Here is a 24837-nt window from a genome sequence, read left to right as displayed (position 1 = left end):
TTCATTGCAAGAGCAAAGGTAAAACTGTTGAAACGTTCACAAAAAGTAGTGTGCTTGGAAATCAGGAATAACTCAAATAACCTTTTTACAAAACTGCAAAACAATTGAGTGAAACTGAATAGAAATTTTTACAAATATTTTATTCTGATATTAAATAAGTGACACTTACATTAGCATGCTTTTAAATATAAAATGTTACCTCGATGTACTGGTTGAATCCTTTTCTATTTGATAATGCTGTTAAAATTCTAATATTCACAAACCTGGTTTGTTTTTGTTCTTCCATTGCAAACATGACCATGGTCTCTGAACTCCTCACACTATATAAGATGAGTAAACAGACCTTGAATGTTTTGGAAATATACATAAAGTAGGACCCAATACCTTCACTGATTACTATAACAACAACTTGCATTTATTTAGCACGCTTCACGCAAGGTAACGTCCCGGATTAAGCTTTAGAGTACGAATGTCACAGTTGTAACTCGACTGAAATGCTGTACATAATGTTCTGCTAGCGACTTGGTGTAACAATTTTGACGATGTGTGCCTCTAATCCATCCACCGTGCTCATGCCATCAGTTGCTACACTCAAAATATCTCGCTTAGGGTCATTCAAGCATCAAGCAAATGCCACTAAACCGTTTAAAATAGCCTGGTTTCAAAAAATGTGTGGGGAGAAATTTGTCCTGGGTTTAGATTGACTAGCATTTTATGTCCTGAATTTGTCAAATTCTTAAATACTGCCTTAAATTTGAAAACTTCTACAAAAATTTGCAATGAATGTACAGCATGGAAATGGCCCACTCGGCCCAAGGGTCTGTGCCGAGTTTATACCCATAAATACCACACAAGTTTTTACCCATAAGTTCCTCCCTTATCCTGCTATCCCTTTCTTAGGTGAAGGTCTGGCTTCTATCTGGGTCAACCACCGCTTCAGGCAGCAAGTTCCACAATCTTATTAATCGCATGAAGTAGTTTCTCCTAAATTCTCTTTTAGATCCCATGGTCATTCTTCATATATTAAATGCATTATTATAAGTTCTTTTAACAACTTTAAAGTTAGGGTGGAATTCAACAAATTGCCAAATTCTGGACACTCTTAATATGCTACGTAAATGAGAGAATCTACATTCAGGTGGAATTTCTCCCTGCTCAGATTTCTGTCTGGGAGGTGAAAAATTCAGCACAAATTTAAATGTTTGCATCTGATATGTTGTCCATGTTCAACTGTTTGACGAAGATTGAAGGGAAGATACCAATATTTTCTTTGCATTGCCCTTCAAGCCAGTCCTGATTCACTGCGGAGAGATGCAAGAAACTCAAGTCACTGAAACAACATTGAAATGAGATCCATGCAAGCTAGAGAAGGGGAGTGAAATGTACCTTTCAGAATGCACTGGTATTCATTTTGATTATTACCCAAGTGCTGCTAAATAGGGCCTTTGGCAAGATATGCGTACAATAGGAGTCGCGTAGCATAGTGCTTAGAGCACTCACCTCGCAAACGAGAGGACCTGAGTTGGATTCCTGGGCAGGGCGAAACATGGAGCAAGTTTCCTTACTCCACACGCCTCTGTTTACCTTGCAGTAAGTAGGAACCTGGTTGTTAGTCGAATGGCAGATTGTTTTCTGGGGGTAATAATTCCTTCAAAAAAAATTAATAATTTGGTCATTCAATCCACAACTGTTTGTGGAACCCTGCTGTGCTGTATTTTTTCTGTTTTAGAAGCTCAACTGTGAAACAACAGACATGTAACACACATACTGTGCTTCCATTCTCTTTCTCCCTTTTGAAATCTTAGGTGAAGAATTCCTTCATTCTTACCTTGTGCTAAAACGTGAATGATGTCACCCTCTTGAAAGAGCAGATCGCCAGGTTCTGAGGTCTCGTAGTCATACAGTGCCATTACCTGGATACATCACAAGATTGGTTTGGATGAAGAAGGCCCTTCGGCCTATTTGATCATATCTTTCCTGAATTACCTCTCTCTTCCCCCAACCCCACACTTCATCTTCCCATCACAGCCTCAACCACCTTTCCTGGCAATCTGTTATGGTCATTAATTACCCCTATAAATGAATAATAATGAAAAAGAAATGAATTTAGAGATGTTTCAAAGTATAGTCAAAATAGTTTTTCAGGAGGTTTAGAAAGCAGGGTTTGAAATAGCAAGGTGAAGATGATTTTGGAAGAGAGTTTCAGAGATCAAGGGTGTGTTTGAGGGTTCAGCTTACAACAGTGAAGCGTCGGGGGGGGGGGGGGGGGCTATAAAGTTGCATCAGAAGAGGGATGAACGAGGGTCTAGGAAGTACGACTAGAAAAAATTACAAAGATAGGAGGTTGCAAAAGCTTTGGAAGGTTTTGAAAATGATCCCTTTACCGGGGCAGGGATGAGAGTGATGAAAGTGCAAGGGAGATTCAGATCAGAGCTTCAATGCACTCCCTTTCTACCATCTCATGTCAATTACAATGTACTTATATTAGCAACTTGTGGCCATCCCAGATCCTTGGGACGTCTTCCCTACGTGAAAGGCGCTATATACATGTCATTTTGTATTGTATATTACCTTCAGATATTTACACCAAATTGTCAGACGTCCATTGTTGGACTGACTCCACGCGCTCTTCATCTTGGTTTCGCTGGTAATGGGAATAAGCTCATCACTCGCCTTGTAACTAATGGGAAGAACCGTAAGAGATGGGAAAGAATTGAGCATATCCTCCCACATGAAGCAAACAGGTTGCACGTAGACAGTCATTAAGAAAAGTAACTGGCTCTGCTAACCCAGCAATTAGCCAGCATTTCCCAATAGCTTCTTGATTTTTTCACATAAATGACCCGGCTTTTCCAATCACCTCCTAACTTATAAGCAGTAAATTTAATACAGTATCAACGTTGATGTGAGAGTTGCTACGCTATCCTTATGAGAAATTAATGACAAATTATGGGTTTTCAAACTTGTCAAAGAAACCTTATAGTCAGCTTCACTGATGTCTGACATGGTGAATGCACAGACCAGTTAAAACATACAGTCTCGAGTTTGATCTGTAGTCTGTGCTCAATTAGTGATCTCACGCGGAGTGGCAATAAGGGAACTACAACTGCTTCAGGATATCTGGGCAACAGGAAGGGGGGTATATCATCTATTTAAAGAGGGTATAAAGCGATTACTAATTCAAGAAACCTGTTATTTTAATTTAACTTCATTTATATTCCTTTCCCTCCTAATCCACATTAACTAATCAATGAATTACTCATCTCGATTATGATGCTGTGCGTTAGCTGCCTATATAGCAATTTTCACTCCATTTCTAATCAACTATATTTTGTGGAGTGATCCGAGATGTTCATTTTCAGGTGTAAAGGGTTGCATAAGTGCAAGTTAATATTGTTATTGTTACTGCAGAGGATGCAATCAACATGTATTATAATAATATTAATAATTTGGTCACTCAATCCATGACTGTTTGTGGGATGTCGCTGTGTGCAATTGCTAACGCGTTTCATCCACAAGGTAACGCAGGCAAGCCACTTCAGAATATATTCTGTGAAGCGCTTTGAGATATCTCAACGATTTGATAAAAGCACTATATCAAATGCAAGGATTATTATTATTATTCGTTCATCTGAGGAGCACAAAAAAACAAAACAAAATGTTTTGGAAGGCTCCTATTTTGATGAAGCCATCGAGAAGATCTGAAAAGCCTTGATCTTACCTCAGACCAAATATGCACTCGGTTAGTTTGAACTTCTTACAAATAGCAGCCTGCAGTTCAATGTGCGTTATTCCTGGCTTCACGCGCAAAACCACCGTGTACTTGAAGTGCACTTTGACAATGGAGGGTTTTGGTATGGGTTGCTCCGTGTGCTGCCTCACAAAGAAGAAATTATTAGCAACCTGTCATAGACCCACTCCCAACTTTGTGCATCGAGCTGCCAGCAATTCTAGAACATGGCCTGGGGGACTGACAGCTGCAGTTATCTTTACAGCCTTTGTATTCTGTCTCCATTCAGTTTTGTGGAGTCCTGCAGCTCAGTGGTTAGAGCACTCGCTTTGCAAGTGAGAGACCTGAGTTCAATTCCAGGCAGAGGGCGAAACCTTGGGCAAGTTTCCTTACTCCACACAGAGCCTAATAATAATCCCTCCAAAGCCAAAAACAATAATAAATTGGTCATTTTCAATCTATGACTGTTTGTGGGACATTGCTGTGCGCAATTGGCTGCCGCGTTCGCCCATAAATATACAGTCAATTCACTTTACAGTGTGTTCTGTGAAGTGCTTTGGGACGTCCTCCCGACGTGAAAAGCGCTATATCAAATGCAAGGATTATTATTATTATCATTTTACTCCACAATCATAATTCGAGGAAGATGTGCAATCAAAGGACAGTTCATTGGTACAGAGCAACAACAACAATAACAAACTGCATTCATCTGCAGCCTGTGGAGTTGGGAAGTCTGGCGAGCAGGGAGTCAACATAGTCAACAAAGTTAACACAATACAATGGTTCTTTTCTTGGATACTCTTTGGCCTCCTTACCTGAACCTTGCGTGCAGGTTCTCCCGGCTGATGGGATCTGCCTGCGAATTGATTCTCACCTGAAAGGCAAAAGCCAGTGTGCGAATAGTTTCACTGAACCCTTAAGAAAAAACATTACATCAAACTCAGCACATCCTCCCGGAAGCAAACTGTTGCGATTTTCGCTGCTTGCTTGCAAAATTGCACATCCTCCACTGCAGCTATCTGAGCAGATCCCATTTCCCCATTCTGCAGTCGAGGCTTGATGTTTGCAACCTTTTCCCATTTGATATGCGCAACTTCCAACCCATTGTACATCCAAAGGTCACAGCAAAGAAAGGCGAGAGACGGCTCCTACCTGTCACTTTCAAGCTTGTCTTTTCAGGGGCTACTGTGGTGGGAGGTGCCGGGATTTGAGGAGGCGGAGATTTTTGTTCCTAATTGAGAAAGACAAATCACTTAGAGAAAGACAATTCACTATTCCTAATATTACATTCGGAAATTAAATATTTTTTATTGTAAGTGGAAGGTGATGGCTTTGTGTCCCAGAGCCATGTCACCTCACTTTAACAATAATAATCCTTGTATTTGATATAATAATAATAATTGTTATTTTTGCATTTTGCATAGCGTCTTTTACATTAGGAGAACGTCCCAAGGCACCTCACATGATATACTGTGAAAGGACTGTGTGTTGTGAGCCAACCATATTAAGACGACAAGATGTTTCAAAGTGCTTCACAGGATTTACGATCAAATATAGTGACTGTGTATTCTGTAGGTGAACGTACATAACAATGTCCCACAAACAGTCATGATTTGAATGACCAATTTTATCTGGGGAATTGTTGGCAAGGACATCCGGAGAAACCCCCTTCTCTTTTTGAGTAGTGCTGTGGGATCTCTAACGTCCACCTGAACAAACAGACAGACGTCCAGGGCCTTGACCTAATGTCTCATCCCGAAATCACCTCCAACTATGTAATCTGGATTGTCAGCCTACACTGGGAGTTTGGGTGAAGCTCAGTGTTTCTCAGCATGGCTGCTAGTCTGATCACCACACATTTGTGAGAAAGACACTGGGAGCTTAAACTGCAGCATCTAACCTGAAGGATTTCTTAACAAGATTCCTCCATAAAGCATTCAAGCCAATGTGAAGTGGAAGTCGGTCAACCTGACTCTGCTCCGCTTCACTGCAATCCACTTCTAGAGTGGAAATCCTATTGCTTAATGGGAACGGAAGAAGATCCAGTCGATAATTAATCCTTACTTATCCAACAGTGACATCTCTTTACGTGAGAACAGAATGGGTTGCACACTGTATATCACAAGGCACCCAAACAAGCCAAACAAGATATTATTCTCTCAATAAAATCCAAACCATTTATTCATGCATACGGCATACAGGATACTAGGCTTTATAAATAGGGCCATAGAATACAAAAGTCAGGAAGTTATGATGAACCTTTATAAAACACTGGTTAGGCCTCAGCTAGAGACTGTGTTCAGTTCTGGGCACCACACTTTAGGAAGGATGTCAAGGCATTGGACAGCATCCAAAGGAGATTTACCAGGATGCTACCAGGAATGAGGGACTTCAGTTATCAGGAGAGGTTAGAGAAGCTAGGATGATTCTCCTCGGAGCAGAGAAGGTTAAGAGGAGACTTAATGGAAGTTTTCAAAATTATGAAGGGATTCAATAGGATGAAAAAGGAGAAACTGTTTCCACTGGTGGGTGGGTCAGTAACCCTAGGGCACCAAGTTAAAACAGTTAAAAGAAACAGAGGGGAAGTGAGGAGAATTTTTTTTCACACAGCGAGTCATTCAGATCTGGAATGCATTGTCTGAAATGGTGGTGGAAGCCGATTTCATAACAACTTTTAAGAGAAAAGTAGATAATTATTTGGGGAGGACAAGTTTGCAGGGCTTTGGGGAGAGCGCGGGGGAGTGGGATTGATTTGGACAGCTCTTTTAAAAGAGCCAGCTCAGGCACGATGGGCCAAATGGCCTTCTTCTGTGCAGTATAATTCTATGATTCTATGATTTTATGCTTGCTCATTTTTTTTACCTTCGCAGGCTCCAGTTGCTCCAGGTAGTTGGAAGGGACCAAGCCAAACTAGCAGGAGAGGACAAAAACAGTTAAACACCGGAGACTAGTATCCATTGGTATGGAGCAGTTACTAATATGATAACATCACCCATCTTAAACAGGCTAATCTAGAGTAAAACACCAAGAAGCACTGTAATAAAGACCTTTAACGCCCTCCTTGGTCTTGCTCCTCCCTACATCCGCGACTGCCGGAAACTTTACCAACCCGTTCACTTCCTCTGCTCCGCGAGCACTGCCCTGCTCGATGCCCCTCGCCCAGCCCGCCCCACCGTTGGCAGTCGGTCTTCAGCCTTTTTCCCCACCAATCTTTAGAACTCCATCCTTGACCCCCACCACCTTGCCCCCTCCCTTGCCTCCTCCATGGCCCATCTCAAGACCTTCTTCTTCGACTGCGCCTTTGGTCATCTTCCCACACCCCCATTTGGTATAGCGCCGTATCACATTGTTGTGGTGTCTAAAAGCGGTTTGCAGAATTTTACTGTGAAGGGACTGGAAGTGACTGGGTATTTGAAGGCAAATGCAATACAGGAAAAGCCACGCAAATGACCATGAACTGAAATTTGTAGACTGGGCAACTAATTCATATAGTGAACGGGATTAGAGTTCAGCAACAGAGGGTGGGGAGGAGATCTGAATATCGGGAGGTTTGTCACTGTGAGCAGTGAGTAAGGGCAGCCTGTCCATGAAAACAGTGAAAGGGGCCCATCAGTATTATCAGCGTCTCAGTGAGGAGAGAAAGGCTCGACAGGTAATAGCACCACCAACATATCGTACATACCACCTCCTTGCAAATCAGGTCATTTTTATTTATATTTCTGGAGTGTAAGCCTAGCCAGGAGCTCAAGTTTCAGACCTGCAAAAAACCTCCTGGCCCTGAGACAAGTGTGCCATTGAATCAGCCCAATTAACATCACCCTCAAACTGGCTGAGTTTTGAGAATTTTGACTGGCCTGATCAGAGGAAGCTGCAAACAGGAAGAGAAACTGAAAGTCCAGACCAGCTCATTGAGCACAAGATGTGTTTTGCGCACAAAAAAGCTGCTTCCTCTTCTTGTTCGAAGCGATTTCCAACACGCAGCTCCAGTTACTGGGATGGTGCAAGGCTGATACAAAGGAATTGTAATTATAATAACAATAATCCTTGCATTTGATATCAGCATCTTACACTTTGTGAAGGACGTCTCAAAGCACCTCACAGGATTTACTGCAAAGCGCAGTGACTGTGTGTTTTATGGTTGAACGTGGCTCAACTAACTTGCACACAGCGAAGTACCACAGACAGAGCCATGAAGTGAATGAGGGGGATTGTTGGCCAGGACACTGAGAGAAATTCCCTATCTTTTCAAGGCGAAACACGGCAGCCAATTGCACACATAGTAGTGTCCCACAAACAGTCGTGGATTGAGTGACCAAATTATTATTTTATCGAGGGATCTTTTCAAATAATGCCAGGAATATAGGACCTTGGTCAAATATCTCATCAGAAGAATGACACCTCCGACAATACAGCACCCACCCCCTCCTCCTCACATTGGCATATCAGCCTGGACTATATGAGTTCAAAGACTGCAGGGCTAAAGGAACTCACCACCTCCTGCCTATTAGCGCACAGCTCTGCACACAGACATAGACCCAGAGAGAGAGACAAGCTACTGTCTGACTCAGAAGTGAGAGTGCTGCTGACTGAGCCTGTCTGACACCTGGCCTCATTGCTGCCTTTGACGGAGCAGAGCTCTGGTCTGGCTCAGGCACTCACCTTGTTGTTAAACATGACTGTAGCCCAACTGTCATCTCCTTTCTCCAGGACACTGACTATGTTTCCCGACTGCACTCTCAGCTCCTGTTCATTTTTAGGAATGAAGTTAAACAGAACCCGGTAAAGTTCTCCCTGCAGGGACCTGGAACAAGAGAGAGAAGTCTTGGAAACATAGAAACATCTGGAGATCTGCCAACAAGGGTCCTGACTGCGGGGCTAAAGGAACTCACCACCTCCTGCCTATCAGCGCACAGCACTGCACACAGACACAGACATAGACCCAGAGAGAGACACAGAAGCATAGACCCAGAGAAACACATTGACACAGATAGAGAGAGACACAGTCATGTAGAGACACTCACACACTCACAAAGACACACGCACAAACACAGAGAGAGCCACACAAACAATCGCAACAATGAGGCCTCCGAGCGGAGTGAAGCCCATTTTCTGCATGTGTGTCCGGAGCCGCCCCACCCACAGTTGCGTTGGAGGTGGTTCCTCCCAGGTCCACTTCACACCTTGTTGAGGGTGTCTCTAGTTGTTGGTATGGCTGCCTGGTCTCTCGCGGGTCCGTTGGGCTGCACTGCTGTAGCCGCTGCCCACAGTGATGTCGGATAAACAGACAGCAGAGGACATGGGGGGGCAGACACTTTAAGGGGTTTATAGCAGGGCTAATAACCCACAATATGGGTGTAGAATCCAAAGTACCAAACCCTTTATTTAATCATTTCCCCAAACATTTATTCCACTTCCTTTCCCAACTCTCTATCCACCTCCCCCGAAGGCATGGGATAATAATAACAAATAATAATAATACATGCCTGTGCCGGCTCTTTGAAAGAGCTGTCCAACTAGTCCCCGGCTCTTAAATCATTGCCCTGCAATTTTTTCCTTTTCAAATATCTATCCAATTCCCTTTTGAAAGAGAGCCACTGCGACTTACTTCAGTATTTCTGGAGGTTTTGTTTTGGAGACGGTTTCTGGGACCTGTTAAGATAGAATTGAAGAGTTATATGTGATGAAGCGGTAACCACAGTTGCTAGGAAACATCAGGCCTTGCACTGGAGAAAGGCAATTACACTGCGCACATGAATCTACTAGATACATAGAGAGCCGTGGGCCACTGTGGACACATAGAGTTACAATATCTGACTAAGCAGACAAGGGACAAGACCTGATATCTTCCTATAATTGTTCAAGGTTACACTCTCTACAGAGGACACACTCTAATTCAGTTAGACCTAACCATGCATTCACCCACTAAGCTTTTTGTTAAGACAGTAATTCACATTTCTTCAATATAAAAAAATCTTGCTTATCATCAATAACTTTCACATATGACATATAATAATCATTGCATTTGATTAGAGTGCCTTAACACTTCGGGGTTACATCTCAAAGTGCTTCACAGGATTTACTGTAGAGAGTAGTGACTGCGTATTTTTATAGGCAAACACGGCAGCCAATATGCACACAGCAATATCCTACAAACAACCTTGGTGTTAAAGACCAATTATAGCTGGGTGTCTTAGATGTAGAAGAAACATCTCAAGAAGTTACACTATCTGGAGAAGACAGTCTCTTCATCAGAAAGACTCAATGTTAATGGCCTGACCCTAATAAGCCAGGTCCACAACCATCTTAAACAATTCAGAAACTAAAAGTTACCAGAGGCTGCAGAGGTGCAAAGCCCGAGAATTCATCATTGTCAACGATTGATGCCACCACCTGAAACAGAAGGAAATGGAAAACCAGAGCTAAAGATTAAGAGATTCAGACAACTCTCTGTCTTTCCCAATCACACCCTCCACTTTCTATCACTGAGCCAGTTCAATTCAACTGGCTAACTTGCCATTCATTGCCATAATAATCCTTGCATTTGATACAGCATCTCATCACGTTGTCGAAATATCTGAAAGCACTTCATAGGATATACTGTAAAGTGGATCGACTGTATTTTGTGGGTGAAACGCAACAGCTAGTTTGTGTACAGCAGTGCCCCACAAACAGCCATGGAGCGAGTGACCAATTTTATTTTGGGGGCATTTGTTAGCCAAGACACCGGGAAAGAGAAACTCTTTTTTCAAAAACTGCTACAGGATCTTTAACGTTCACTGAACAAACAGGCAGGACCTCGTTTTAACATCTCATCCAAAGGAAAGATATGAACTTTAACACACGAGGAACCTTATCAAATGCCTTCTGAAGATCCGAGTAGTGTAAATTGTCTCCACCTGAAAGCTCCCATACAATAACTTAGCTACTTCCTGAAAGAATTCAAGTAGATCATTCAGACAGCCAATAGCAGATCAATTGATAGACGTTTAGTGTTTAGATTACAGCAGCACATCCATTCCTCAGGAACTTCCAAACGGTTCTTTTAGCACCAGTAAGCACTGAGTTTCAGCTGGTACCTTGGCTTCTCCCAGAAAGTCCTGTTTTTCCAATTCGGCGACTTTGTTTTTCTTTGGTCTGAAGAGCTGTCCTCTCGGCAGCTGCAGTAGTTCAAAGAGCTTCTGGTTCTGTGAACAGGGATCAGAGTGCATATTTATATTCCTGCCCTCATACAAAGGAGGGACAAGATGTGAGAGGGGGAAGGTTCTTTTTAAAGAGCAATGCTGAATTGTTTTGTAATTAAAAATACATATTTCCTCTAGCGGGAGACAACAACAACAAATTGCATTTACCATAGAAGGAGGCCATTCAGCCCATTGTGCCTTTGCTGGCTCTTTGAAAGAGCTACCAACTAGCCCTACTCACCTGCTCTTATCTCAAAAATGTGCTGGACTATGAGGGGTTTGCAACTGATCTGCGGGTTGGGCTCAGAGAGGGGTGGCGGGCAAGATGGAGTTGCCCACCACTCCAGGCCTGACTACTGATGGTGGGGCAGCAGGTCAGGGGACATGAGCCCGCTTAGCGAATGGAGTGGGCAGGTCGGTATGAGGTTGGCTCAGTATAAAACTATATTATTGTTCAGCACTTCAAAACGCTATCCTGCATTAGAGTGCTATATAAGCTCAAGTTATTGTTATTTGCTGTATTAGTCCAGGCAGGTTGGTCAGACATGTAATGCTGTGCGTTCTGCAAACATAATGGTACAAATTGAAATGACAGTCCTTCAGTGAAATAACAATAAAATAATTCTTGCATTTGAAATAGCGCCTTTCATAGGAACACAAAACATTTCACGTCAGGAAGATGCCTCAAAAGCGCTTCACGGAATATACTGTGAAGTGCAGTGCCTGTGTTTTGTAGGCGGATGCAGAGGGAACAGGACAATTTGCAGAGGAAACCTGCGAATGTATGAAAGAAGCCAGTACCCGAACAGCTCCCAAAGCCTCGTCCACAAAGTTATGCTTGGGCTCGGTTTTGAAACCCAAAGCATTCTTCAACACCTCCTCCGCCTCGGTCCACGTCTGTAGCTGGGCATGAGCCAGTGCCTGGTTATGGAGCACCTAGGAAAACAGTCAATCAAGTCAACGTTTACTGTGGTTAAGGCTAAATAAAATAATAATCCTTGCATTTGATACTGCGCCTTTTATTTTTGGAGGTCATCTCAAAGCTCTTCACAGGATTGAAAAAAAAACTCCACGACTGTTTGAGGAACACTGCTGTACGCAATTGGCTGCCGCGTTTAGCCCACAAAAGACACAGTCAATCCACTTTACAATATATTCTGTGAAGCGCTTTGAGCATCGCAATGACATGATAAAGCGCTATGTCAAATGCAAGGATTATTATTAGTAGCATTTAACCGAAATACATTGTTAAGGATTCAAATATCCTGAATTGGCAGCAGGAAAACTTCAATGACCCAAAGTCTAAAAGCAGGAACCTCTTTGGCATCCCTTATTCTTGGATGGTCTTAAAAATACCGCTTTCTACCTTACAGCAAGTTCACTTGACCTTGCGGACAAAACCAGTTCAGCGAGATTAGATTCCTTTAATAAATTGCTCATGTGGTAAATTTTAGTGCAGTTCAAATCCATCAGCAACATCATAAATTTGCTCCACTCGATGTGAATTGATCACTTGTTCGGGCTTGCCCAGAAACAATGGGTGAACGTCTAATGTGCTCAGAAGGAAGAAATTTCCCATCTGGTCCAGTTAGAATTGACTTGTGGGAGCACATAGTTAACAAAGACTCTTAGAATAAAATAAAAGAATATGAAAGCGCTTCTGTCAGCATGAGAACATGGACTATTCAAGAACCCACATACCTCACAAGCAAACAGCTTGTATCTCAGGCCTAGCTGGTGATAGTCTATCAGCAGATTCCCTCTAAGTTGATGAAATGCTTCCTTAAAGTCTCTAATGGCTTCTTCATAACTGTAAGACAACAGAGAAGGAAATTAGGAAGGAAATGGCTTCAGTACTCCAGGGATAATTTCACCATTTTCAAAGTGACTATAGATTAAGGGGATGTCAAGGGAATATCAAATGAAATGATTCTTGATAATAATCATCCTTGCATTTGGTATCGTGCCTTATCACGTCTTTGAGACATCTCAAAGCACTTCACAGAATATACTGTAAAGTGAATTGACTGTATTTTGTGGGTGAAATGCAGCAGTCAACTGCGAACAGCGGTTTCCCCCAAACAATCGTGGATTGAATGACCAAATCATTTTTTTTAAGGGATAATTACCCTTGGAACAACCGGGTTCCTACTTACTGTCATATTGTAAACAGAGGCATGTGGAGTGTTGGGTGGAATGTCATACTTCGACATTGTGTTGAGCCAAAATAATTTGATTAGATTTATTTTTCTAAACAAGTTTACCTTTGCCTCATTTATTTTATTTTATTTTTTAAATTATTATTGAAATAAATATCTTCTACTTATTAATATCACCCACATTGCTTGGCATGGAAAGTAAACGAAAATGAGAATCAGTTTGGGAGGAATGTACTCCCTGAACTAAGGGGAAGGTCAAGGTGCTTTACTGCCCTTGACTGTCAACAAATGCCCCCCTACGGAAAGGTGTACATGCATGAACCCTGTCTGAAAAGATCATTTACCCCTCACACAACAGAATCTCTCACCAAACATTTGAGAGAAATCGTCTCAACCCCTCTCTAAGCAAAATCAATCTGAATGCAAAAGCTTCTGTCTGACGAGCAGTCAAGTAGTGCATTGCACACCTGGCTCACACAAACCTCTTCAATGTACAGAAGTGGCTTACTTTTCAGTTTTGAAGAAAGTTATCCCACGTTGATAGAAAGCCACTGCCAAATGCTCATCCTTGCAGATGCTCATATCGAATGCCTGGAATAGAGAGAGAGAGAGAGAGAGGGGGAAGAGATCAGCTCACACAATACACAATTTCTTCCATTTCAGTTAGTTAGGACAACACTATTTTGCGTGTCGGCCTGTCTCAGTTGGTAGCACTCTCGTCTCTGAGACAGAAGATTGTGGGGTCAAATCCCATGTCAGGACTTTTAAGTCATATGGATTTAGGCTCACATTCCAATCCAGTGTTGGAAGTGTGCTGCATTGTCGGAGGTGCCGGCCTTTGACGAGATATTAAACCAAGTTCCCGTCCACTTGTTCAGGTGGACGTTAAAGATCCCATGACACTATTCGAAAAGAGAAAGGATTTCTCCTGGTGTCCTGTCCAACACATCCCCCAAATAAAATTGATTACCAAGGATTGGATTTTTAAATGCAAATGAACGAGATTGGTTAATGGCTTTTAGGGTGTTTCTGCAGTGTTCACATGACAGTCACATAACTAAACTCAGCGACTGTGTAATTGTTACATACTGTTTGCAGCAACTTGAATACTTGTGTGGGGGGTGAATATTCATTCATTCCTCACTGGACATGTTGCCAGCTTTAGATTTTCTTCACATTAAAACACAACGGCTGCAACAGTTTCACAATCTTTCATAACACAAAAAAATTACATCCGTAAAACGCAGCGAAAACAATCTCACTGCTCTCCATCCCCACACCCACCCATATACACACACACTCACACACAGATACACCAAAATCTTTCAGTTCTTGCCAGATGGAATCATTTCAAAAGGATCACATCCTCATTCACCTGTTAATGTTTCTATTTGTGTAGTTGGGATTAAAAAAAGCATTTAATAATAATAATTCTTGCATTTGATACAGTGCCATATCACGTCGTTGAGACGTCTCAAAGCGCTTTACAGAATATATTGTAAAATGGATTGACTGTGTATTTTGTGGGGGAAACACAGCAGCCAATTGCACACAACAGTGTCCCACAAACAGTTGTGGAGCGAGTGACCACAATTTATTTTGGAGAATTACTACCCCTGGTATGTGATCCACCAATTGACCAACAACTGAATTCTTACTTACTGCGAGGTAAACAGAAGCGTGTGGAGTAAGGAAACTTGCCTAAGGTTTTGCCCTGCCCAGGAATCAAACCCAGTCTTCTCACAGTGTGAGGCCAGTGCTCTAACCAATATGTTACAGGACTCTATTTCAAATGGTCGTAATAGTTCCACAGAGAAAGGCCTTGTAACACACTAAAATTTCCTTCCCACTCACTTACTTTCTGAGCCTTCTGCAGCTCTCCCAGTAAAAGGTGTAGGCAGCCAATGTTGAACCAGATTTTGGAGCTGGTCTCCTCTGTTGAAGTAAATATCTTCAGTGCATTGGCCCATTCTCCACGGTCTGCCTCAGTGATCCCTTCATCCCACAGCTTTAAGATTTCCTTTAAACCCATGGTTAACTTTGGGTTTGTGTGTCAAACTCGCACACAAGCTGAAATGTGGAAGATGGGCTTAGGGCAGCAAAGTCCTCACCAATGCAGTTATAACAGCAAGTACAAACTACCTCTTTTTCCCCATCTGGTTCCTACCCTGACTGAAAAATGACAAAGTCATTACAGGAAATGTGATCATAACTAGAACTGAGCCACAGTTACAATCTACAGAATACTGTTAGCCGTTATATTGTGCAACAGTCACAAGCTGATGGTTATGTGGAAATAGAATAGGCCTGGAAGATAGAATCCTGCACATTTATATTCCTGCAAAGCATGAGAAAGCTAGAGGAGGCTCAAGACCTTCAGAGAGGATGTTAAACCAAGGTCTTGTCTCCCTTTTAAATGTATCAGGACTCTGGTCTGAGTCACAAGGTTGCAGGTTCAAGCCCCACGTCAGAACTTGAAATGACATAGTCTAAGATGACATTCCAATGCAGTGCTGGGGGGCGGGTGTTGCATTGTTGGAGGTGGCGTCCTTCGGATGAAACGTTAAACCAAGGTCCCGTCTGCCTGTTCAGGTGGACAATAAAGATTATTAAGACAAGTTTGTAAAGATAAACATGGCACTTAAAAAAAGGGAGCATCTCCTAGTGTTCAGTCCCAAATAAAATTGGTCACTCACTCCATGGCTCTCTGTGAGACATTGATGTGACAAACTGTTGCTGGTGCATTGGGTCTAATAACAGTGCACTCCCAGCTCTGTGTGCAGTCTGTACACTGGCTGCTGTCTTGGAAATCTGGCTCCGGCTTGCTGTTTCCCTGACAACTACAGTAGAAACAAGCATTAGTTCAGGAAATGGCACCCAAGTAGCCCCGGTAACGGCAGACTCCGACTTAGAAAAGACACAAAGCAAGTCAGTGTCACGGTGAGTTTTGGAGCAAATGTATGAAAATATATATCTGATTCAGCCTCTAATTTTTTTTGAAATAAGGTTTGAATCTGCTGAAAGTCTCACCACTTCCTCCTCCTTCCCACACAAATCTGGGATGAGGTCTTCAAACAGTCAAGAGTGCAGTTTTGCCTAGAGTCAGAGAAGGTAAAAAATAAACAGTATTACTATGATTCTAATAATATTACCTGTATTTGATATAGCGCCTTACATTAAATCCAAGCACTTCACGGGATTGTACTGTAAGAGGCTATTTGTAGGCAAACGCGGCAGCCATGAAATGAATGATCAATTTTATCAGGGGTTCTTTGCCGGGACACCGGAAGAAACTCCTTTTTCTCTTTCAAAAAGTGCCAAGGGATCTTGAATGTCCACCTGAACAGGCAGATGGCTCCTTGGTTTAACATTTCATCTGATGGGTGACAATGCTCAAAAACAGTTTGAAGTGTCAGCCCAGTCTGTGAGCTCAAAGTCTTGAATCAACAACCTTCAAAGTCAGAGGTAAAAGTGGCATTGACTGTTAAATCACAGCAATAACCCAACTCTCACTCTGGGGACCCAATGCTGTTAGCCAATCTGCGGCTAATTCTCCCTGGACTTAGGTAAACAGGGTGCATTGTTCTGGAGAGAGAATGCACTCCATTCCAAACCCAGGGAAATTTTCACATGTAGATGTCACACATGGAACTCGATTGGTAGATCGTTTTTCTGGGCTAATAATCCTTTTAAAAGAAAATAATAATAACGTGGTCAGTCAATCCATGACTGTTTGTGGGACACTGCTGTACGCAATTGGCTGCCGCATTTTGCCCACAAAATATTGTCAATTCGCTTTGCAGGATATTCTATGAAGTGCTTTGGGACTTCTCAACTTCTTAGAGCGATAAGACTCTATATCAAATGCAAGGATTATTATTATATGTAAATCTGTGTTGCTTTGGATAGTCTTAAGCATGGTGGCGTGTCTCCGCACGTGTCAGACACCTGGGTGACCCCCGCCAAAAATCCGAACCTCTTGCGACTCTCTTGTTTCCTTCTTCTTCAGAGGATGGCTGAGATGGTAACGGTGTTCGGTGCTGATGGCAGTGAAGGCAATGAGGTTGCCTCAGCCTTGCTCCAGGACGGAAACTTTAAACTTCGTGCGGCAGTGAGCGAGTTAGCCAGCCCAGCCGCTCAACACCTGCAGGCCTCCGGGGCACAGACTGTGGTGGTGGATTACAACCAAACCTCAACCATCGACTCTGCTCTGAGGGATGCACACAAATGCTTCGTTGTCACCGATATGGATTTCAACAGCACAGACCCTCTGTGGGTCAGTCACACGGCTTTAATATTGATTTTCCAAAGGTTTATAAAGCTAAAATGCAGCAGCTGTGTTTTTATTTGCCTGCTTGAAAGTCTGGTTATTTTTTCTAAGTGTCAAAACATTTCAAAGCGCTTCGCAGGATTTTTGCAGTAGTGACCACGTATTAGGTGAACACGTTAAAACAAACAGTTTGTCTGTACAATGGCACTGAGTGAATAACAATAATAATCCTTGCATTTGACAGAGCACTTTATCACATCATTGAAATGTCGCAAAGCGCTTCATACGATTGTTGTAAAGTGGATTAGCTTTATTTTGTTGGTGAAATCCTGTGATGTTGTATCAGTTTTAATAAGACTCTGCAAGGTTTTCTCTTTTCATTCATGTCATTGCTGATTAATAATAACTAATTATAATGAATAATAAAGAATATTATTATGATGTCACAGACTGAAATCCAACAAGGCTACAGAATTGCTGACTTGTGCAAGAAGCACAAAATCAAGCAGGTTGTGTTCAGTGGAGCCCATCACGTCCACAGGAAGTACAGCCTGCCAGCGAGGCATATGGATGCAAAGGCTTGCATCAACGACTACATGAATGAAATTGCTTTGCCCAAGACTGAGATAATCGTTCCTTTTTACTTCGAAAACTTTCTTACAACTTTCAAACCAACCCCATCTGGAAAAGACACTTATAAAATTGGTGAGTAGTTTACTAGAATCACAAAGAATGAAAAGACATGGAAACAATTCCCTTCAATTCAGTCATTGTTGTCAACCTGGTGCAGCGAAAGTTCTCTCGCCTCTGAGTGAGACGGTTGTGGGTTCAAGTCCCACATCGGGACTTGACATTCCAATGCAGCACTGTAGGGCTGTTGCACTGTCAGAGGCTCTGTTCTCCGGATGAGACATTAAACTGAGGTCTCATCTGCCTGTAAAGATCCCATGCCATGTGTGAAGGGCGATATAAATACAAGTTGTTATCGTTGCATGAAGTGCCAAGTGGAAATACCCGAGTTGTCAATGCTCTGCTTCTTATAACCTGTGTATTGGTTACAGCTATCCCGATGGGAGAAACAGCCATGGACGGAATAAGTGTCAAACAAATTGGTCCGATCGTGACAGCCTTATTTAAAGCCCCCGAGCGCTGGACAGGCAAGAGCTGCTTTCTGTCTGCTGACAGGCTGGAAATCAAGGAATACGGACAAATCCTCAGCGAGTACCTGGACCCCAAACGGATTAAGGATTCACGGGTATAATCACTGTCAAAGCGAATTCATCCTTGCATTTTCCTATGGTGTCTTATCGTGTCATCAAAACATCTCAAAATGCTCACAAAATTTTTCCATGAAGTGTTGTGACAAAATTCAGAACACATTACAACAAAAACTAAATTTATAGCGCTTTTCACATAGGATGGAATCTCAGAGCGCAGGATATACTGTAAAGTGCAGTAGACTACCTATTTTGTAGGCAAATGCTGCAGCTAATTTGCACACAGTAATATCCCACAGAGGTAAAGTGAATGACAATTTTATCTGGGGATTATTGACCAGGAAACCAGTACAAATTCCCATTTATTTTTGAATAATGCCACACGATCTTTAACTTTCATTCAGGAAGCAGATGGAACCTCGGTTTAACGTCTCATCTGAAGCATGCTACCTCCAACAATGCAGTGCAATTCCTAGCACTGCATTAGAGTGTCAGTCTAGACTAGATGCGTGCAAAGTCCTGACTTAAGGCTTCAACCCCTAAAGCTAATCACTGAAAGGATATGAGCTGAACCAGGCTGGCACACATTGTGCATCTCAGATATTTCTGGATGATTCTGACATGGGTATTGTAATGTATAGAAAGTTAAAGCAGCTGCCAACAACACCTGACAAAGAGCGAGTTGCTGGCATTTTATTGATGCTTGAAAGCACATATCCTCAGCACATTCTGAACTACCAGTTGATATATTAGTTTCCAGATCTTGCTGCCAAGATTCATCGATTGACAACTAAAGACTGGAGGAAAAAAAACACACTCAGCAGCCAGAGAACGGATATTTAAAAAACCCAGAATTTAAAACAGAATCTTTGTCATTCGAAGCATAGATATACACATTCTGAGATCCCGATTACAAAATCGCACGGGCGTGGAAGAGTCTTATCATTTTAAAATCACCATCCCCTCTCCCCCCCCCCCCACCCCAACCACTATTTAATGCTTCACAAAAAAAAAAAATTTAAAACATGAAAATCCTTATGTAAGTGCAGGTTGTTATTGTGGAAGCTCATGTGAAATATAATTACTGGCATGGAACAATTGGGCCAAATGGCTTATTTCCATGCTGTGCTTTCGTTCTTTCTATTGTGTGGTGTTACAAACATTGTACAGAAAACCTCACATACATCGTATCAGTTGGAGCCATATATTTAATATGACTTATGCAAAGTGTGAGTTATGTGAAACTTGCATAAGTTATAGGATATTCAGTGGGACTTGGGCAGATTGGTCCCAAATTAGGATGGGCAGACTTCGGCGATTACACGATTTATACAGATCAGACTTATGCAAGTTTTCCTGTATTCCTTAAAACAAATGCTAACTGCGTGAATCCACACAAAGCAATACTTATCAGAATCATTCACCCCAGCCTGATTCTTTTCGGTTGAATACTCTGAACAGTTTAATTTTTTCTCCTTTGTGACAGATTTCGGTCAGAAACTTTGTGGAGACGTTCGACGGAGCAGGTGCTCAGGACCTTGGGAATATGTTTGAATTCTGGAAGCGAGGGGGCCAGAAAATGAACAGGACTTTAAGCCTGGAATTGCATCCTGAATTACAGTCCTTCAGGCAGTGGGTTTCGGCCAATACTGACTTATTGAGGGAGGCTCTGGATAGTTGACGAGCACCATGTAAGCATAGCTGTGGATGGTTACAGTTCATTCAGAGAATATTTACATTCCTTTGGTGTGACGGTCAAGAAAATGCACTAGTAGGATCTTAGTTTACAGCTCTGAAAGAGCAATCTGCTTCCTTGCCCTTTCCCAGACCCTTTAAAATTGCTCTTTTTCACATATTTCTCTAATTTCCTTTTAAAAGCTACTGATTTATGGATTCTGCTTCACCCACTTCAACAATAATTTGTATTTAAATAGCGCCTCACAGTGGCGACGCACGACACCAAGCTGGAGGGAGGAAGGGCAGAGGGATTGAAGAAGAGTGTTCCAGAGTTTCGGGGTGTAGAGGCTGAAGGTGCAGCCGCTGATGATGGGATGGAGGGCATTAGGGATAAAGAGAAAGTTGCATTTTAACACTTTAACATATTAAATTATAACACTTGGGAGTTTGAGTAACTGAAGATGAGGTACAGGCCAGCCATGATGTAATCAAATGGCAGAACAGGTTCGAGGGTCTAAATGGTTCCTATATTCTTATGAGGTCTTGGCCTTGGAGTAGAGCTTACAGAACTCCAATAAAGAACTTGCCCGAGGTGAGTCAACACATAGCTAAATGGCTACATGAAGAAAAAAAACACTTCCTTATAGCAGGTCTCTGTTCCCAAATCTAGTAGGACTTGCTACTTGCGAATCATTCAATAATTTAAAAAATAATAATTTGTTGTTTGAAAGGCAGATGGAACAAAAATTTACATTCCTTTGGTGTGAGGGTCAAGAAAATGCACTAGTAGGATCTTAGTTTACAGCTCTGAAAGAGCAATCTACTCCCCTGCCCTTTCCCTGACCCTTTAAAATTGCTCTTTTTCACATTTCTCTAATTCCCTTTTAAAAGCTACTGATTTATGGATTCTGCTTCACCCTCTTCAACAATAATTTGTATTCAAATAGCGCCTTCACAGTGGCAGAACTCAAAATAAAAACTACTCAAAAGTTGCTGCTCTACTTTGAGTGAACAGCTGAATACAAACAATGGCAACTCATTAGCTTTTCTAACTACCAAAAATATGGTCCTGTATTAAATTCCCAGGGTCACATGAATTTGTCTGGTGCTGAAGTCAGCTTACATCTGAATCACTAGGTGGCGTTTCTTGCTCCAATGAAAAATGATGACTTGTTCAGCTGAAATCCAACCTCATTTCAGCAATCGGGAGACAAAGTGGTGACATGCACATTCGCAGAATACTCTATCCTGCATCTCTTGGCTGATGGAAGTTGTGTTAAGTCAAGGTCAATAGTTCTCGTTTCAAAATAAATACAACTTAATCCATTTAATTGCATTCAACTCAATGACACCATTCAAATTGGAACCCACATTTCCAGCCAAGGAACCCACACACAGGTCACTCGGTGCAGTGCTAACCTTAAAAGGAGTAGATCTCAATTGTGGCACCAGAACATTTAAAAAGTGACTTCAACAGTTCATTCATGTTTTGCCACAGTTCTTACCACATCCTGCTTCTTTTCAGCTCTGCAGAAATTCAGTTCAAAACTTATCTGTTTCTCAGGGTAGTGTCCTGTTCCTGCAGTCAGCAAATGGATGTCCTCCCCAACTCAAATCCCTGCTGAACGCAATATCCAGATTACTGGACTGAGGTTGCTATGGATAAATCAGAAGTATTGCAATGGGAACAGATGCACCCATTACATCTGTGAACCCAGTCCATTAATGAGTCAGTTTTTCTTTTCCCAGAAAAGGCAGTTTAAGGAAGAGGAATTTAAACAACTCTTGAAATGAAAATATAGCAATGTTACAAACTAATCGCTTTATTACGAAACAGATTTTGGTAACACCACCCTGGTACAATTGGAGGGCAAGTAGGAATAGTTTTATAAATCCTTAATTCTTATTTTGAAAATAAAATCAATTGCAGTCCATCACTGATTGGCTCTTTTTAATTTACTTTCTGCGCATTGATCGCACCAGGGCTTATACGAATATGAAACCAGAATATTGTTCACTGCAAAATCTTTCCTGTGACGTTTTACATGATTGATTCTCTTCCTCCTTCCCACCACTGCAAGATATGGCAAGAATGTCAGCCTAGCTCAATTAGTAGCACTCTCACCTCTGAGTCAGAAAATTATGGGTTCAAACTCCACATCTTTGAACTTATTGATTTTGAACTGGTTTTGTCCAGGCCGATCACTCCCATTGCAGTGCTGTGAGTGTTAGAGATGTCATCTTCAGATGAGATGTTAAATCGTGGTCCCAGCTGCCCATTTAACAACTTACATTTGTATAGCGCCTTTCACGTTAGGAGGACGTCCCAAGGTACTGGACAGAGCTGGTAGTTGGGATCAGGAGGGGTGGAGGGTGGGGGTGACCGAAGGCTCGGTTGAAAATGAGGGTCTTGAGATGGTTCTTGAAGGAAGCAAGGGACTGTGGGATGGAATTCCAGCGGGGCAGAGGCTGAAGGCCTGTCTGTCAGTCGGGGGGGGGGGGGGATGGGACGGGAAGCAGGCCAGAGCCCACTGAGTGGAGGGAGAAGACAGGTTGGTAAGGGGTTAGGAGGTCACAGAGGTAGGGAGGAGCAAGGTGGATGTTAAAGATCCCATGGTAAGATTTGAAGCCAATGGCGTTTCTCCCAGGAGCCTAACTAATAATGCAAATAAAATGTCATTAACTTCATGGCAGATTGTGACATTGGTGTGTGTGCAAATTGGCTACTGCATTCACCTACAAAATAATCACTACATTTTATAGCATATCTTGGAAGTGTTGCGAGACATCCTCCTGATATGAAGGGGCTTTAACCAAATATGTCAAATTGCATCTTTAAGCACTCCTGCACACTACCCTGCATGAAGGACATTTTGTAAATGCAAAATGTTGTTACAAGGATTAGAAATCTGGATACATGCAATCCTCAGGCCAAGAGGGGACCTTACTCTTACATTCAATTTCTGATCTAAGGCAGGTAGAAGCATCAGCAGTCAAAAACAAACTCCTAGTTCCAATCAAAGTTTTTTCCCCATAGAAAAACAGATTTCTATTATTTACGATAAACAACTTTCTATTTGATTACATGCATAATTCAAGCAGAAGGAGAGAAACTGGAGTATAAACATGCTATGGTAAGATGTAACATCTACATACTGCCAACTTGCTGGTCTCAGATAAACTCCCTCTCCTCATTTGATTTTATTGGAGAAAACAGAGAGGCACCAACCAATCTGTAGCTAGTGTAACATAGGATAGGGGCAGGAGTACACCATTCAACCCATCGAGCCTGTTCTATTTTATTAGCATAAAATGTTCTGGGGAAAGCAAAGGCAGCTCACCGTCAACTTTAAGTTTATCCTGATTCCATGCAATAAAAGGTTACAACAATTTCAACAATAATTTTTATTGTCTTTTCAAAAAAAGCATTAAAAAATCTCAGGGCAATTTCATAATACATTTCCAGCTAGAACGAGATTTGGTCATGAACTTAAAATATTTTATCACATTAATACACTTGTTTCAAGACATTGTAATTAGATACAATACGAGGGTGGAGCTATCAAGGTCGGCACCCACATTAATAATCAATGACATTGTGGGAAGGGGGGGGGGGGGGGGGGCATGGTTCAATGACTTTGCAGACTTCTTAACCTGAAGTTGAGCTGTTTTTGAAAGCAAAAAAATAGTATTTACCCTGTGTTCACTATTTGATAATGTACATGGGCACCACGGTGCTCAAAGTGGAGCTGACAGTCTGTTAGGAGATTTGGAATTGTTGTATACTGATCTATACATTAAGGCAGTTGCCTCAATGAAGCTCTTCACACAGGCCAAGATCATAGTTTCTTTCTACTCTAATAGGTACCACTTGAGCTGCAGAGAAATACAAATTGTACAGCATGCAGTTTCACTGGAGAGCCTGTCTAATATTACTGACTACATCCAACACACGCATTTTAAGGCTACATGCAGAATACCAGATTCAGCAATCGAACATTCAAGTGTAAACAATGCCTGAACTCCAAGATGCATCACCGTATTAGTATTTTAGGAAAATGGCAGGAGAGATTTCAAATTCGATACGGTTGTCACTTCACCACTATAGTGCTATCCTGCCATGCATCTAAAGCCTGCCGTGTTATAGACTTTTATTTAAGCCTGTTAAGAGAAATAACAGACATGTAATACATTAGCTGGAAAATAAGTCATAAATACTAAGATTTGACCTAGGAACTAAATAATCAGACAAAGTTTCAGCACCTATTAACGATGCTACACAATGCATAAGTTTCCCCGTCGACCCGTTTTCATGCCCACTGCTTTAATCTACCACTGTTCACAAACTTGTTTTCCACAGATTTTAATTTATAGAATTCTGTGAACTTTAAAAACATTTCAGATTATTAATACATCGTTCTGATACTGGTTGGCAGAATCTCTTACTCCTCGATCACTCCCACAGAAGATTTGAAATTCAATACCAATTTAAGGTATATTCAAACATGTGTATGTGGTATAAACTGATAGAATGAAGAACACCGACATGCCAACTGTAAGTTGAGTTCTTCCTCAGTTAAATCACACCGATTCTTCCCCCCTC

General features: G+C 41.9%; 2 protein-coding genes across 3 annotated transcripts; one reads left to right on the top strand and one right to left on the bottom strand.

Annotated features, from left to right (window-relative positions):
* Positions 1–122: 122 nt before the first annotated feature.
* Positions 123–22506, bottom strand: ncf2 (neutrophil cytosolic factor 2). Of its 2 annotated transcripts, none has more exons than XM_007895562.2 (15): positions 21740–22506; positions 13579–13661; positions 12613–12721; positions 11713–11847; positions 10807–10914; positions 10061–10120; positions 9336–9379; positions 8390–8531; positions 6593–6640; positions 4883–4961; positions 4546–4604; positions 3722–3873; positions 2572–2680; positions 1829–1913; positions 123–1301 (listed from the first exon to the last, which is right to left on the bottom strand). In XM_007895562.2, exons 2-15 carry the CDS (start codon positions 13650–13652, stop codon positions 1195–1197), a joined length of 1311 nt encoding a protein of 436 aa, XP_007893753.1. In that variant the 5' UTR covers positions 13653–13661; positions 21740–22506; the 3' UTR covers positions 123–1194. The 2 variants fall into 2 exon arrangements, with proteins under 2 accessions (XP_007893753.1, XP_007893752.1); XM_007895561.2 differs by lacking the exon at positions 21740–22506 and adding an exon at positions 14929–15462.
* Positions 17049–20433, top strand: LOC103180068 (nmrA-like family domain-containing protein 1). The gene is made up of 4 exons (XM_007895686.2): positions 17049–17346; positions 17790–18045; positions 18402–18595; positions 20044–20433. Exons 1-4 carry the CDS (start codon positions 17083–17085, stop codon positions 20236–20238), a joined length of 909 nt encoding a protein of 302 aa, XP_007893877.1. The 5' UTR covers positions 17049–17082; the 3' UTR covers positions 20239–20433.
* Positions 22507–24837: the final 2331 nt, after the last annotated feature.

The sequence above is a fragment of the Callorhinchus milii genome, unplaced genomic scaffold (genome assembly GCF_018977255.1).
Source record: "Callorhinchus milii isolate IMCB2004 unplaced genomic scaffold, IMCB_Cmil_1.0 Scaffold5, whole genome shotgun sequence".
NCBI classification, from domain to species: domain Eukaryota; kingdom Metazoa; phylum Chordata; class Chondrichthyes; order Chimaeriformes; family Callorhinchidae; genus Callorhinchus; species Callorhinchus milii.
This window is presented reverse-complemented; position numbering and strand designations above follow the sequence as displayed.

Excerpts from the sequence above, each read along its gene's own strand:
- ncf2 (XM_007895561.2), bottom strand. The coding sequence starts at position 15,102 with ATGGGTTTAAAGGAAATCTTAAAGCTGTGGGATGAAGGGATCACTGAG. Across the intron at positions 13,662-14,928 it reads AGCTGCAGAAGGCTCAGAAA|GCATTCGATATGAGCATCTG; the intron begins GTAAGTGAGTGG and ends TCTCTATTCCAG. Across the intron at positions 6,641-8,389 it reads CAGTCATGTTTAACAACAAG|TTTGGCTTGGTCCCTTCCAA; the intron begins GTGAGTGCCTGA and ends CTCTCCTGCTAG.
- LOC103180068 (XM_007895686.2), top strand. The coding sequence starts at position 17,083 with ATGGCTGAGATGGTAACGGTGTTCGGTGCTGATGGCAGTGAAGGCAAT. Across the intron at positions 17,347-17,789 it reads ACAGCACAGACCCTCTGTGG|ACTGAAATCCAACAAGGCTA; the intron begins GTCAGTCACACG and ends ATGATGTCACAG. Across the intron at positions 18,046-18,401 it reads AAAAGACACTTATAAAATTG|CTATCCCGATGGGAGAAACA; the intron begins GTGAGTAGTTTA and ends TATTGGTTACAG.